Below are 16,402 nucleotides of genomic sequence, written 5' to 3' on the forward strand. Positions count from 1 at the left end.
GCATTCAGTTAGCTAATTAGTCATGCGTCAATTACGCGAATATTGAGGTACTCACAAGACCTCGCTACTACAATCAGAAAAGTATTACGCGGCATTCATGAACACCTGATTAACATGAGTGCACAAGGCTACCTCGATGGGGTTCTCTTTTTTTTTTTTTTCGGGCTTTGAGGGAAAAATTCGAAATACAACAAAGGGAGCTTACCATGTGTTTGCATGCCCAAATTGTAGAGCACTGAAGTGCATTTTTAGTGAACGACGTTCATGTGCTCACCGCGATGAACCTAACAGCGTTTCGGTCCGCTTTCGACGAGTTCCCATGTCAGCTGTGACCATGCATCAATGCCGATCATCACCCCAGTGAAACTTCTTTGCGGCAGTCAGATGCGTACACTGGATCCAGTGATGATTATTTTTCCTCGGCAATTACGTAGGCTTCATTCAGTGAAAACACACTTAAGAGCTCTACATACGAATCACGGAAGCCTAGTGACGTCATCTTCGTATTTTGCGAGGTGTTTACTGCTCAGAAAGCGTCATAACATTAAAAAGGAGGGCACGTCGGCTAAACCTTTACGCAGTCAGTTTCCCAAGTCGATATATTGTGGCTGGTGAAAGCAAATTATTTGCAGAAAGGGTTATTCTGTATTCGCAAATAAGCAAAAGCTGTGCGTGACAATTTCGTTTTTCCTTTTTCTTTTTTTTTCACTTTTCTGCGCGAAAGTGACCCAAGTAGTAGAAAATATAGTGAAGTCCTAGACATCACACTGATAATGATCAGAACCCAAGCTTGGACACACAGTCAAAGAATGAGTTTGTGGCTGAAAATTTAACCTGTTTTGCATTCTCCGCCATCTTTTCTCATTCTAACCAATCAGAGAAAACGCAACATCTCTATTGCTACTTTTACGGAGCTATCCTATAACACTTGTCAGGATGGCGTGAGTAAGATACAATCTTCTGCTAATCCAAAGATTTGAGCGTCTGTGACAGGTGGCGTTGGAATTGTGACGACCTTACCAGGTGGCATGTAAAATACAATAATAGGCAACGACATGCGTAAATCCCCGAACGCGAATAAAGGTGCCTTCAAAGAAGGCTCACTACGTTGTACCTACTCGTATTTAGTCTACCCAGAGACGGACAGAGACGTCAGCATTACCGTATCCCTGAGACCTGTATGCTTACGCAGGATGATTGCGTGCCTGGCAAACCAAGCGGGTCAGCTGTACGTGGCCACCGCAAGCGATGACCCATTTGTGCTATCGTCAACAACGAATGCCGTGGACATTGTGGGCATTTGGGTTGCGGTTCCGCTGGCTGACAAATGCGGACGCCGTGCCACAGTGGCTTGCTCCTGTGCTCTCGCAGGCCTGTGCTATCTGATCGCAGCTGGTCTCAACGGTGAGCATGGTTTCCGTGCTAACGCGAACACAACGGTTCGGCACCGTTACCATGCACCCGAGATGGATGACGTGGTAGTCGTGGCACATCAGCTCAGTATAGAACAACAGATTTGTTCCGTGGTTAGCTATGCCGCCAGACTCTGAAGAGTGCTTAAAAAGTTTGCTATCCTTTAAAGTAAGTAGAAGAAATAAATACAGTATTTTGAATAATGACGGCACAAGACATTGTCCTTCAGTAATGCCTACTCCAGTCATAGTATTTATGAAAGAAAATGGCAATAAAAAATTGTAGAGGCGCTTTTGGCGCTACAAAAGAATTAAATCCTCTTCCACGCTCTGAAGCCACATATTGTACAACAGGATTCTCACTGTATAGCTCCGCGTCATCCTCAGGACTTAAGTCACTTGCGAGGGCGCACCTATAGCTCATAGTACTCAATCGTCACCTTCTGCACATCTGCCCCATAGATATCGGATCCCCTCTTTCTATACCCCACGTAGAGAAGCGGGCCATAAATACACATGCACATCCATGTCGCAACCATATCAGTCACACTATCTCTGTTCCTGTAAGAGCATCGGGTGTTGTTCCAGGAATGCCCGCGGCCCTTTTAGCCGCTCTGATGGCAGGCCGGACCATGCTGACGATCGCGTACGACGTCGGAAGCGTCTATGCAGCGGAGATCTATCCTACCGAGATCAGGACCCAGGCCCTATCCACGCGCCAGGCGATCGGCTCCGTCGGAAGAATTCTCAGTTCGCACGTTGTCCAGCTGGTGAGCTGCAAGCACTCTTCTGCATGCATCAATGTGAATCAATGACATCCACTACGCCTGGCATCAATATCGTTGTATAAAAACCAGGCCAGAATTCAGAACAGTTAACTCTCTGAGTATGCGGTAGCATTTATATGGTGATTCGACGTCTGGATAGCTGCGCGTGCGTCACGGGCGACCTTGCACCTTTTAATTTGTGAAAGTGATGTTTCTGCACCTCGCATCTCTTACAAACATGTGATTTCTTGCACATTGTGACGGAGCTCGCGTACGCACAACGCACCTCGAGTTTTATGTTCATCATCAGCCTATATTTATGTCCACTGCAGGACGAAGGCCTCTCCCTGCGATCTCCAATTGAGTTCCCTCATGACTCCGAGTTTTATGTTAGATACCTCCAAAGTGGGTAAAGTTCAGTAAGACCATAAAGAGATGCGTTACCGGTCAGCGGATCGAATCTATCTTCCAGCACAGCAGCCCAATGCTCAACCACTAGGCCAGGGTCGCGTGCATGTTTCTCTAGAGCCAAAGTCGCTCTTTGAAACGTTTGACGCTTGCGTCACGTGCCAGTTTTTCGAATTCTATCAGTATAATTAGTAGGACTGTATTTAATTGAATTTGAAAAAAGAATTCGATGCAGGCCACGCCGATCATCGTGACTAATATGTATCTATCACTAACACCAGTGGTTCAAAAGTTTTGCTTCACTTTTACGTTTAATGCAATTAGCTTTCTTTGCATACTTCAGCCATTTTGAATATATATATATATATATATATATAGTGCTTAAGGTCAGGAAGGGTCCGGGGGAGCCGCCCCTTTGAGCGTCCAGATACGTTAATGACCGAGCGTTCGTTGCTCCTTGCACTGTCGATGATTCCGGGGTGATTATGCGCAAAGCGTGGCCGAGTCTCGAACCATAACTTCGCAAAAACTTGGCCGATCCGAGATAAAGCTAGGTGGGGTCACCAGCTTCGCTGTTTGCCCAGTCTTCGCACCACTATACTCGTGGACAACTTTCTGTGGAAATGAAGGGAAAGATACGGGCACGTGGATGCTGCACATGTGTTACCAAGTAGTCCGGCAGCGTTTGACAGTGCTTTTGGTTGCTCGGAACAGACGCTGAATCGACGCAGCTTCCACGTGCGACGGTTTAGCGTTTGCCCAGACGCGGAAGGGAAAAGCCACAAGATAAGTAAACTTTTACACTCAGTGGTATGTTCTGTCTTATTCAACTGTTGCTAATAAGCTGTTTGTTTTCTCTTCCCCAGCCTAAACTAATGGGGATTAAAACGCGGGACTCTTTTCAGAAGCGCTCTCACTTGTGCACGCTTTGCCTCCGTAGCTTTCCCTTCATTGCCACAGAAAGTTGTCCGCGAGTATAGTGTGAAGCTGCCCCCCCCCCCCCTTTTTTTTTTTTTGATGCTTGTATTTGCTTGCCTGGCGTTGAGAGTGCGTGTTTAGAGTTATCTTCATTTCTTAATGTTCTTTTTTTGTTCTTTGAGAATGTATTACTACCATGTAATAAACTGCTAAAAACGAGGCTTAAGTAATGCGCATGGTTACAGCATCGGACTATTCTACTGGGAGACCGAGGTTCAATCTTAACATTTGCATGCATTTCTTTATTAAAGCTAAGTTTTCTAGGCCAACCCTCCCGCACTTTGCCTAGCATGGCTGCATGCTGCCGCTGCCTTGCCGAATAGCTGACAAATAGGCCAGCACTCGTACAACGAATAAGCTGTTAACGCGATAGCGTTAAGGGCCCCGTGTCGCAGAAAATCCGGCGCCGGCAACCAGCGTGTGATGTCAGCGAGTGGCGGAGAAATCATCCCCAACCACCCCGACCGCGCAGGCCCTCCACGTGGTGCAAGGTTTTGGTTAACAAAAATTAAATTTCTCACAGTGAAATCCGTCACAAAAATGGTAAAGTCGTACTTTTCGGCGTCGGATTCGCCGTCGGATTGATTACCACTCGGCATCGGATTGTAATTTGAATATACGAAAAAACCTAATTCTGCTACGAGGAAACTCAAAACACCCCCCCCCCCCCCCCCCCAAACCCCTTTTCCACCATTTCTACCAGACCTACAGCCGCGCGTTCGGGTACTTGCGAAAATTATATCCAGATGGCGCTCACATCCTAGGCAGGTTAGGGAGCCTACAAGCAAGCTTTGTTTGCCTGGTAATTCGTTTTGATCGGGCCCCATGTCGCAGAAAATACGGTGTCGGTGGCGGCGTCAACGGCGTCCAATAATGTTATCGCGTTTTGTTTATGGTCATTCGCTTTCCGGTAAAATCCGATAATTCCCGATTTTTCCACCCAAATTAAATTTGATAAAAATCCGGCTAAATCAAATTTCTCCCCGAAGTATGCCCTTTTGTAAATGATAATAATAAGCGCAGATGTTACAATACTAATGAACGCTGCCCACTTTATGTGAGCATGTGATCAAATTATGTATTAAATTATTAATATTATTATAACATTGAATATGGCATATGCTTTGTTTTCGCTTAAAACTCGAGCGAAAATCGATATACACAAAAATATAACATATTAATCAACTGCCGGCGTTGAGTGGACGAAAGCTTGATGCTTTTCCAGTAGCCGCGTTTACGTGGATACGACAATGGCGCACTGCATCGCATTTACTGCACCTCGTATACATGTAAACAGCGGTAATGTACTTGCAGGCGAAATAACGCATGACTGGCGTTGCTTTGCAGTGCGAACGGTTGCTGTGTTGAGAGGCTGGTTACTCAACTACGTTACGTTCAAAGTTCAAGAGTGGCTAATTCTTCTATAGCTGGTGTTCTAATATTTTGGTTGCTAGAGCGTTTGTTAGGATCCAGTAAAACGGGACAACAGAAAAGGACGAAAGGCCCGACAGGTCTAGAATGGACACAGAAATGCTTCCAATGCATATGATAGTGCATGTCAAGAAGGACTGTAAACTACGGAAAACCATCTCAACTTCTGCAAAACTTGTCCGAAAACCATCACAATTTCTGCAAAGCTTGCCCCTGCGCTACTTTTTACAGCGAAGTTGCTGAGGGGTAGTTCCCCCAGGATCGTGTAAAAAAAATTACTCCATCTCCCGCTAAAGCGAACCATGCGTAACGAAGTGACGCAGCAGTTAGTTTTCGGACGCATCAGCTCACCAGGAAGACTACGATGACGGGGGATGAGCTCTGGCAGCGGCAGGTGCAGATCGGCAGGTACGACGACAACAAGAAGTAACATTTGAAGAAACTATATTTATTATTGCGATAGCAATTATATGGACACTCAAAAGCAGATTTCTGCCGTCGGCGTCGCCGTCGCCGTAGCCGTGAGGTTCCGTATGACGTCAATGGAGATGAAATCGTCGCCGCGCGCCGAACGCTGTATGTGCGAGTGAAAGGGCGCGAGGGACGCGCGCTTTCACGGGGAGTGAACGCACGGCGGAGAACAAACGCGCGTTCTGCTCTGTGCTCCCTTAAGGGCTGCAGAATTAGGCGTCTCTTTCCTCCTCTACAATCACCATACATGTAGAGCAAACGTGCCTTCTTCCGACGCACGAAAGGCCGCGGGGGGAGGGGGAGGGAAGGGAGGCGACGTTTAGCTGCGGCACTAAGTGCCTATTTATATCAGAGGCTCCGGCAATAGTCACCAACGCCGCACGCATTTTGAGCGAACGCGGGCATAACGCCGACGGCGTCGACAACAGTTCTGCGTGTTGCCGGTGCTGCTGCATGTCCAAGTTTCTACAGCTGATAAAGCTGCTATCATTACTCCGTATAGCTCTCTTCAAGTTTGCTATCGCAATTGATGCTTCACCTTTCAGGTGAAACTGCGACAACTTTCTATTTAACTTGGCATTAACTTGGTTCCTTAAAACTGTACACACACATATTATACATGAAACGATGTCATACCGATCGTCGACGGCCTGCCTGACCGGCCTGGTCTCCCGTGGTGAAGTGGCGCCGTGGGCTGCTGTGTCCTTGCTCACCCAAAATGACTCAAAACGCCTTCCTTAAATGCGTTTCTACAGCATGCAAGGGGCCCGCGGACCCGTGGGAGACGCAAGCCTCTGTACCAATCGCCTATTCAAGCCAATCAGGCAAGCCGTCGGGCTCCAATAGGGGCCAGAGTTTTCGGGACCACGCAGACATGGTCGCGACAATAGACCGTGAACACCAAATTTGGCCATGCCGAATGAACCTTCCCCCCCCCCCCCCCCCCCGATACAGCCGAGCGTGGAGAGACCGCACTACACGTGCACACACTCGTTCAAACCCTTTTCGGGATTCCTCAAGGTCGGCCGCAGAGTACGTTCTTCGCGACACATCTGTGGATGCGAAGCAGCGGGGAGATGGTTTCGCGGCCGAGCGCTCATCGCGGCGCTGCACAGGAGAGAGAATGAGGCGCGCGCACGCTCCGTCATTTTCATACCGCGGAACTACCAGTGGCGCCCCCAGCGGAGTATACAGCTGTCGCACCACTTGTCGAGCGCGCCGCTCCGGATTCCTAGAAGAGAGAAAGGGGGAGTTTAGGAGAGGAGAGAGAGAGGGAGGGGACGCGCGTGCGCTGTGGGCGTGTGGCGCGCGGGCGCCGCTCCGTAGAGTGTTCCTAGAGGAGAGAAAGGGGGAACGTAGGAGAGGATAGAGAGGGGGAGGAGACGCGCATGCGCTGTGGGGGTGTGGGACGCGGGCGCCGCTCTGTACAGGATTCCTAGAGGAGAGAAAGGGGGGAGCGTAGGAGAGAGGGGGAGGGGACGCGTATGCACTGTGGGGGTGTGGGACGCGCGACGACAGAGCCGGCGGCAAGAAATGCTTCGCATAAAAAAAAACTATCAACTTCAGCATTGGCTCGAGCGTCGTCGTCTTCCGCAGCTGCCTCTTTGGCGCCCCTCGGTTGGCGCCCCGCGAGCCGCTCAGTGGCTCGGCATGCGCTCGTGCCACAGCTCCGCCGTTCGTCGTCGTCGTCGTCGTCTGCTTCCACAGCTGGCTGCGTTGCCACTAATCATTCTAGCGTAGAATTTCATTTCTCTTCTGTCGTCGTAATGGGGAGGCCGCGTTTAGGGGTTATGAGCCATTGCTTAAGGAGGTATGAGCCATTCATGAGCAACTAACGACGTGTCCTAACGCGTTTTAGGCACGCCGCCGCGAACGTGCTCGCGAAAGGGCTCGTCGTCGATGTGCCGATTCAAGCGTGAGGGCTTCCGAAGCCCAGGCGAAACGTCAGCGAAGAGCCGCGGACCGCGAGTTTAGGGAGCGCAAGTTGAGGCCAAACGTCAGGGTCGTCTTGCCCTACCGGAATCCGACAACGGTGGTGCACGCCTCGGCAACGCTATAGCGCCAACTTCCCCGATGCGACGGCCAGGTTTCAACGCGAGTTTCTCAACCGGAACGTTCATGATAGACATGTTCGGTTGGGTGATGCCCAACGACGATACGCCCTAATGCCCGTGGAAAATGGGCTTTATTACGCCCATTATCATCGTGGCGGTAATATTCACTATACAGCAGGTCCACTATATATAGTCACAGCTTCGCTGGCTTCCATCTTCACTGTAGTGGAAGGGCTCTGAATTTTTTAAAACTTTTTTCCTTTGTTCAAAAGTGAAGAGAGCAAAGTAAAGTAAAGAACAGATTGCCAGACAAGTCTCAATTCGCGATTTCTTAGGCACTAATAATGCTTGATAAAGAGTATTTGTAGAGATGAGTTTGTTACATGATTTGCGAGCCGCTCTATTCCCCATTACATGCTCCTGTATGGATTCCCGTGAAATGGAAACACTTCCATCCGACGTATGCATTCAAAAGCTCACGAAATAAAGTTTTTCGTTCATTCATTCCTGTGAGTGATTTCGTTTGTTTAATTAAAACACTTGTGTTTAAAAAATGTCGCAGTTTCGCCCGAAAGGCGAAACATCGATTGCGATAGCAAATTAGTAGAGAGCTATTTGGAGTAGGGATAGTAGTTTTATCGAATGCATAAACTTGGACACATTGGCTTACTAACTGAATTAACAATCGTGGTGTCAGCGCGCACAAACAAACATGAATTGATCACACTGAATGAACGCAGCCAACGACTGTCAAAACGCTGGCAGCAAGCGCAGGTTCGCGCGGTCTATCGCTTCAACGGAAACTGAGCGGCGAATGTACAGCGCATACAAAGGTCAGAGCCGTGTGGAGATAAGAGACGGTGCGGGCGACCGGCACCGCCGGGCAAAGGGCAGCGGAGAAGTTGTTGGCAGAGGAGAAGCTGCCCCCCTCCCCCCCCCCCTCTTCCCGTTTCTTGCTTTCGCGTGGGAGATTGAGTGGCAAGATACGCCTTTGGTGCCGGAGCACAGCGCCGCTCCGCCTCCCTCCCTCCCATACCCCCACGGCCTTTCGCGCGACGGTCGTGTTTGCCTGCCGCCGTGCGTTCGATTCCGTGATAGCGCGCGTCCCCCGCGCGCTTTCGCTCGCGCATGCGGCGCGCGGCGACGATTTAATCGCCCTTGGAATCTATGCGGAACCTTACGGCGACGGAGACGACGACGGCGACGCCGACGGCAGAAATCCGGTTGAAGTGTCCATATAATTGTTATCGCAATAAAAGAGATCACTGCTTTTGTTAATCGTTTTCGAAAGTTATAATCAGGAAAATCCCGAACATTCGGCTTCCTGACAACAAAATCCCCAATTTCATCCCGGTTGTTCTCTTTAAGTAAAACACACAATTTTTACCCTCCGAGTTCCAGAAAAATATACAGTGCCCGAAAATGAAGAACCCTATATATACTTATATGCAGCCCCTTCTGTACTACCCCTACAGATGTGTCGGTTGCCGGCTCTGTTTCATACAAAATTTAGCAATGAAACAACAAGTATACGCCTTTAAGCACATCATTGCTTTGTAGGATGAGGTGACGGTTGCCGTACGTCTTCCCTACATTTATTCTGGGAGGCGAAGGCGGAACGGCGAGCGGAGCGGCGGGTACGGCGTTCGACCGGGTACGACCCTTTCCGCGGAGCATGCAGTTTGTTTTAGAGAAACGAGATGGCACTCACGGCGGCGCGCCATACCTCTCCTCAGCGACCGCGCACGAATACGAAACCATTACCGCTTCTAGAAACCTTGCTTCTGTGCGATCAGCTGTCGGAAATGCAACTGAGTTTTCGCTAACACACTGTGCTCCAATCGTGCTAGATTGAATCATGTGGATTGAAGACGTAAGCAGTAGTTGGATGCAAAAATAGTGACTGGCATGTTAATGAATACAATGAATCTGTGTGGCCAAGTCCGCGGACCGCTGCTGCCACTGTCCGAACGTGTTACCGGCACTTCGTGATGTACGGCGTTCCTCGAGGATACAGAAATTTGCTTATCCGCCAGCCTTGTATCGTTAACCTTCAAAGAAAGGGCTTCATCCCCAGAACGTCGGCAAGAGTGAGTACCACTCGTTAAACAATGACAAAGGGAGTAGCGCCGCTTCCTGTCATAGTAAGTTTCGCGCACGTTATCTATACACATATGTCCCAAATGACAGGAAAGCTTACGCCCACTCTATCGCCGACGTATTAAGAATAAGTGAATGGGCGCGCACTTGAGTATATGCGCACTGTATAGGCACAATAAATGACGGACTACATCTATATAGCGCACGAGTGGTCGAAGCTGAATGTTTCGTGACGGTCCACAAGAGTAAGCGAGTTACTAGCTGTAATATATATTTGCTACAGGGTATTACAATGTACAAAACAGCTACGTTTCAAGCCTTGTGCGCAGCAAGAACAAATCTATCGGAACTGAGCCCACCCGCGAGCGATTAGGTAGAAAATAATCAGATAGTGGCCCCACCGAGGAACTTCACTGAGTCAGAAACTGACAAGCCACTGCTTCAGAATATTTACCGAATAAAGAACAAAGAGCAAAACACACTAATCCTGACTGAATTCACAATCGGAAAGCTTGGATAGCTTGGAATACATATTTAGCCCCGCTTTTAGAACAAGCACCATATACGCTGCTTGCGCCGTTTGGACGTAGCTTAATCAGGTCCGAAAGCGCTTTTGCGTGTTCTCTGAAGCTGTGATCAAAGCTTCGTGCCGTCCACCTAGTCACCGTCTACGATATCTCCGAAAACAGAGGTTTTCTAAGCCGCGCCGGCGTCATACGCTTCCATTGTAAACAAGGAGGCAACGGAGGCAGTTGAGGGAAGCAATGGACGCGTCACCACGTGATCAAACATGGCAGCGTCCACGGGATCGCCGCGAAAAGGGTCTTGCTCGCGACCTGAGGACCTGAGCCACGCGAGATGCGCGCCGCTGATGATGATAGATCGTTGTGGGAACTGACGCTACATCCCTCCCCCCCCCCCCTCCTCCCCTACCCTTCCGCCTTCTCAGAGACGATGTCCAACTGAAGGTAATTGGGCACTTTTAGTCCTACACGTACCTTTGCTAAAGTGGAGCTTTCTATGACTGCTTTCGCGGGGTATGGAGCGCATGCTCGGTCGGCTTCTTGCCGAGTAAGGCGGGCCGGTCCAGCAGATAATTCAAGAGTAATTAAGCTCGGCTGATCCCGGAAATGCCGTGATGAAAAGTGGGCCGATACCGGAGACAATGTAATCAACGGTCATATATAGGCGACGTGTGTGTGGTCTCTGCGTCTTACCGGGCAGGGCGCAATCGTTATGCTGCCGAACGCGCTGCTGAAGATGAACAGCATTAGAACATTTCATTAGCCACTTCATGAATGCTTCGTTTAATATAGATTCCGAAATGCGCATTATATCTGCATTTCTTTAATTTATTTTATGTGTATGCGATATTCAGCAAGACAGCAGAAGCCCTGATCAGCGCAGTCCGGGAGGTTTCGCTAAGAAAGCTTCGCTTTAATGCATGTCGCGGCATATACTAATGAGCGGAGAGCTCCGTGTGCCTTTTCATGTCTTCTTTTGTCTTTATCTTACCCGCCGCGGTGGCTTAGCGGCTATATATAGTGTTGCGCTGCTAAGCACGAGGACGCGGGATCAAATCCCGGTCGCGGCGGCCGCATTTCGATGGGGACGAAATGCAAAAACAACCGTGTCACCTGCATTGAGGGCACGTTAAAGATCCGCCGGTGGTCAAAATTAATCCGGAGTCCCCCACTATACTGCGTGGCTCATAATCAAGTGGTGGTTTTGGCCCGCAAAACCCCAGAATTAAGTTTTGTCCCTGTCTGTTCCTGCGTGCGCTATATCCCTCTGGTTCTTAAGAAATTGTGCGACGATGGCTCATGAACACTTTCATTATGCAAATGTTAATGATAATGTTATTCATAAATTAATTTAGTGCACATGTTGCAAGTGTTTAATTGAAGTGAGTCCTGGCAGGTTTATCATCACAATATATTCGTAATTAAAGTTGACCGTATAAGGTGTTTTAGTGGTCAGTGTAAGTAAAACACGAACGTATATTTCATTCCGAGGTGAGTGATCAGGGCTTTCTTCGAAAATGATACGCTGAACTTCTATATATGCCATTAATTATAAGCCACAACCTTGAACGTATACGTATACATTCGAACTGGCGCTGCCTCCGGACAGCAAAATTTCGCTTGCTTTTCTGCGTACCGCTAACACCAGCTTTTTCACGACTCGTTGGCGGTCCTCGAAAGGCCGTCTACAGTCGTTCCTTGCCCCTGTTCGTTGTAGGTGGGCTGTCCTGCGTGTCGGCGCTGATAACACTGCCGCTTCCCGAGACCAACAACCAGAGGCTACCGGAGACGTTCCAAGAAGCCGAGGCGATGCACGAGCTGCCCGTCGTTCCTTTATTTCCCTGCTGCGTGAGAGCGAAAGTGCGCAGAGGCGACGTACTCGCCATGTCGGCCGCCGCCACCATCCAAGCTGACGCTCCGCACGATACGGAGAGGAAAGAACATCTCCTCAGCCATCCTGCGGCTGAACACGGAGGCGTAGGCCATGCGATGTCCGGCATTAGCAAGCTTTGAACACATGCAGGTCACTCCTGCGAGGCACGCCGAAGTAGCGCGGTGGCAGTACTCACCTGAAAGTCATGTTTTCAAGGGGGCTGACCCTTTAGCAAATGAGCGAGCGCGTTTTAGCGTTTTCGCCTATCGTTTCGCACCGGTACAGCTGACTGAGGTAGGGCCTGAAGTTGTCCGACTGAGCCCTTTGCACTGGCCGAGGGAGCAGTGCAAGGTCTATATTTATAAAAAAGGCGTAGTCCAGCCTCAATCAGATCAAGCATCAGGGAAGTTTGATAGATCAAAATTTTGCGTAGAGAGCTTTCACTGGGAAAAAAAAGCAGAATAAAATGTCCCTAATCCCTAATAACACTGCTGAAGGACCCGATGAAATCCCATTACAGCTAATCAAACAGCTGAGTCCAAAGAACAAGGTACTGCTGACTAATGTCATAGAGCAAGTGATTAAAATGAAGAAAAAACAGTTTTGATTGCATGAAAGCAAGGTTAACCTTATCTACAAGGGCAAAGGTGGCAAGGATAAGGCAGGCTCGTACAGGCCAGTCACAGTAACGTCAGTGACATATAGAATGACAATGTAAGCCATAGAATTAGAGGTGTCGAATTGGCTGGACAAACGCGATATACAGGGGGAACTACAGGATCGGTTTAGACCAGGTAGGCCCTCAGAAGAAAAATATTTTCTATTAAGTGTATAGATATTTCAATAGCTCCGAATAGACCTTTAGGGATAGCGTTTTTAGGTAATGGGGTGCTTATGACAACGTAGACAGGGAATGGTTATGCGATATTCTCAATCACGAAAGCACAGATGGCGATCTCGTGGAGCTGCCGAGGAAGATATATAGGGACAACCGAGTACAAATCTTGTGGCAAGGCTGAAAGTGCAATGAAGTGGTGGAAATTCACCAAAGACTAAAGCATGGATTCCCTCTGTCTTCATAGTTGTTCATGCTTTAGATTAAGGGCATAGAAAGACGACTCGAAAACAATGAATTAGGGTTACAGAAGGCCACTGGGCTGATATATGCGGGCTACTCGCGGATAATACAAGAGATTTACAACGACTTGCGAATATAAGTTGCAATGCAGCAACGAATCTAGGCCTTAAGCTTAAGCAATGAAATCGGGAATTATGATACTTGCTTACCAGACGAGTAATTACGTGATATCAATTAAAGAGCAAGTGATCCTCATAAACAAGCAATATAATTACCTGCGTGTAGGTACTTACAAACTACTACTACAAGCAATTACAAGCTACTAATCATCCCAAAATAAGCACAAAAAAACGGTGAGACTTTTACGAAGAAGCCCAAAAAAGCGAAAGTTGAACAAGTTGTCTCATTCTTGAAAGTAGTTTATTTACAGTATGAAAAAAAATGTGGTTGATCCCTCTTATATAGGAATCGGTATAGAACACGAAAGTGAAACGTGTCTTCACAGAAGTAGTGTAATGTTTATTGCACATTGATATATAATGTCTATTGGTGTTGTGTGGCTAAAGCGCCCTTAGGCGTTGATGCACCCACGCTGACGCCTGGTGGCACGTCTCCTCCATCACGACTACCAACGTCGATGACCATGAGCAACCGTCGTGCATATGGAAGCTGCACTACGCTGCACACGCTAGCACAACGCGAAAGACGAAGCACGTAACTGACACACTAATACAACGCGCAAGACAAAGCACGTAACTGAATCGTCACCGAGTCAAATCAGCGCGTACAGCGCGTCGTAATTGCAGCCTCCGCGATCAACTTCAGAAACATTTTCAGAGCTAATTGCGGAGGCCACGCTCCGCTGTGCTGAGTACGGTGAACGCCACCTAGGTGGCGTTGGTAGTGCTTCTTGATGCCAGCGTCCCTTCGAATGCTGGCATCGAGGCGTCGTAGTGCTGACACCACCGAAGCGTTCACTGTCGGTGCGCGTTAGTGTCATAATGCAGTACTTCTCTTTTCTGCTCGTAGGCGGCGGCACCGCCCCGAGCAAGAGCGCGGGTACACGGAGGAGTGTTAGATATATAAGGCGCGTCTGTGTAGCTCTCTGCAAATGCGTTTGTGGCGCAATGGGTTAAACGCTCGGCGATCTATCGTCGCGGACCGAGAGGTCGTGGGTTCGATTTCCAAATTTTGCATGTTTGTGGAACTTTTTCTTCTGGTTTCTTTCTTTGTATTATGTTCGTGTACATTGTAAGAACGTCATATCCGTGACGGAAATACGTCAGTGAAGTCTTGGTGGACCCCGGCATAAAACACTTTCGTGTTAAAAAAAATCAAAAATACGACGGGAAGGTAAGCAAATAATTTTAATTATGTTGTACAAAGAAAATATGCAAAATAATGAACGAAAGCACTCATTTACTTTTTAAAATAGTCTTGAGGACTGAGCCCTGTTCATTGCACGTTTGCCAGTACATGAATCTCACACTTGCAATATTTGCATGCTGCTTTTCTATCGTCCCCGGTGACTGGGCGTAACCAGTCCTTGAGCTGCGTTTTCTTTTCCCAATTTTTACAATATATTTTACCATATTCCGACCACTTCGAAGCCATTTTGCACAAAGAACACTGGCAAACCACTACGACGACCACGACTGCTGCCAAAAGGTCAGGAGAAACATACTGCAAGGCGTCAAAACATTGATGAATGGATAGGGACAGTTTCGTACTTTGTGACTTTTGCTCCTTTTGCGTATACTTAACAACAAACGCGTGTGGTGGACATAAAAATAACAATATTTGTAGAAAAAACGCGAATGAGCCCAAAAGAGCACATCTCTAACCCTCTCCCAGTAACGTCCGATGTCCCCCAGGGTCGGCACTGGGCCCGCCGTTGTTCTTAATATACATAAATGACTTGCCTTTACACGTGACATGTTAGAGCCGTATGTTTGCGGACGACTGCGTCATTTATCGTACTATCACTAATCCTTCTGAGCAGGAAGCTCTTCAAAATGATCTGGACTGTATTGAAGCATAGTGCGACCAGTGGCTCATGACACCACTAAATGTAAATCAGTACCTTTTTCGCGTCGTCGTTCTTCTACTTCTTCTAACTGGGGTTTTACGTGCCAAAACCAGTTCTGATTATGAGACACGCCGTAGTGGAGGGCTCCGGATTAATTTTGACCATCTGGGGTTCTTTAACGTGCACTACAACGCAAGCACACGGGCGTTTTTGCATTTCGCCTCCATCGAAAGGCGGCCGCCGGGACCGGGATTCGATCCCGCGACCTCGTGCTCAGCAGCGCAACGCTTTAGCTGACTGAGCCACCCCGGCGGGTTTCGCGTCGTCGTAATCGCTCATATTTTTCTTACGCTGTTGGTAATGTTAATGTTGAGAGTGTCGAAACATATAAGTACTTAGGAGTAACATTGTCATACGATCTAACATGGTGCGCACATACCACTAACACAATATAGTCTCCTAATAAAACAATCGGCTTTCTGAAACGTCATGTATGTCATGCTCCTGCACTTTTAAAGTTGCTGACTTACAAATCTATCATCAGACCGAAACTTGAGTACGCCGCTGCCATCTGGAGCCCGCATCATTATCATCATCAGTCTATATCTATGTCACTGCAGGACGAAGGCCTCTCCCTGCGATCTCCAATTACACCTGTATTGCGCTAGCTGATTCCAACTTGCGCCTGCAGACTTCCTACCTTCATCACCCCACCTAGTTTTCTGCCATCCTCGACTGGCTTCCCTTCTCTTGGTATCCATTCTGTAACTCTAATGGTCCACCTGTTATCCATCCTACACATTGCATGGCCTGCCCAGCTCCATTCCCACTGAACACAAGACGTTTTGTAGCCGTCTTGGACCAGCCAAAATGAACTAGAACGACTACAACTATTCAAGACGGCTACAAAACGTCCTTTTATGTACGTGTTGAGAACGGCTTGCGAGAGACGCCTAGGGGACATCTTGTTAAGCTGTTTCAAACTATCATCTTGCTAAGACGGCTATAAAACGTTTTTAAAAACGTCTTGAAGATATCTGTGCAGATCCTTATCCAGATATATGTATAAAATATGCATTTCTGTTCTTTCCGCTGCTTTATACGGTTGTTAGATGTCTAGAACCCATACTGGCCACACAGCCTGTGCTTAAAAACATGTACATGCACTGCCTTTCCTTTGGTCTTTGGTCTGTCATTTTACCATCTTGTAAGCTGTACATTTCCATTAGCTGCACATGTGTCGTTGTGCTGTATGTCCAGTAACACGTTCGCCTTTG

The 16,402-nt window shown here is 48.1% G+C and overlaps 1 protein-coding gene across 1 annotated transcript in view; it reads left to right on the plus strand.

Moving 5' to 3' along the window:
- Window positions 1–13,180, plus strand: part of LOC119457083 (beta-alanine transporter) — a 33,870-nt gene extending 20,690 nt beyond the window's left edge. Inside the window, exons 7-9 of the mRNA XM_049669203.1 lie at window positions 1,193–1,404; window positions 2,001–2,182; window positions 11,826–13,180. Coding sequence (XP_049525160.1) covers window positions 1,193–1,404; window positions 2,001–2,182; window positions 11,826–12,158 — 727 coding nt within the window. The 3' untranslated portion in view covers window positions 12,159–13,180. The remainder of the gene's footprint in view (window positions 1–1,192; window positions 1,405–2,000; window positions 2,183–11,825) is intronic.
- Window positions 13,181–16,402: the final 3,222 nt, after the last annotated feature.

The sequence above is a fragment of the Dermacentor silvarum genome, chromosome 6, assembly GCF_013339745.2.
Source record: "Dermacentor silvarum isolate Dsil-2018 chromosome 6, BIME_Dsil_1.4, whole genome shotgun sequence".
Classification (NCBI taxonomy): Eukaryota; Metazoa; Arthropoda; class Arachnida; order Ixodida; family Ixodidae; genus Dermacentor; species Dermacentor silvarum.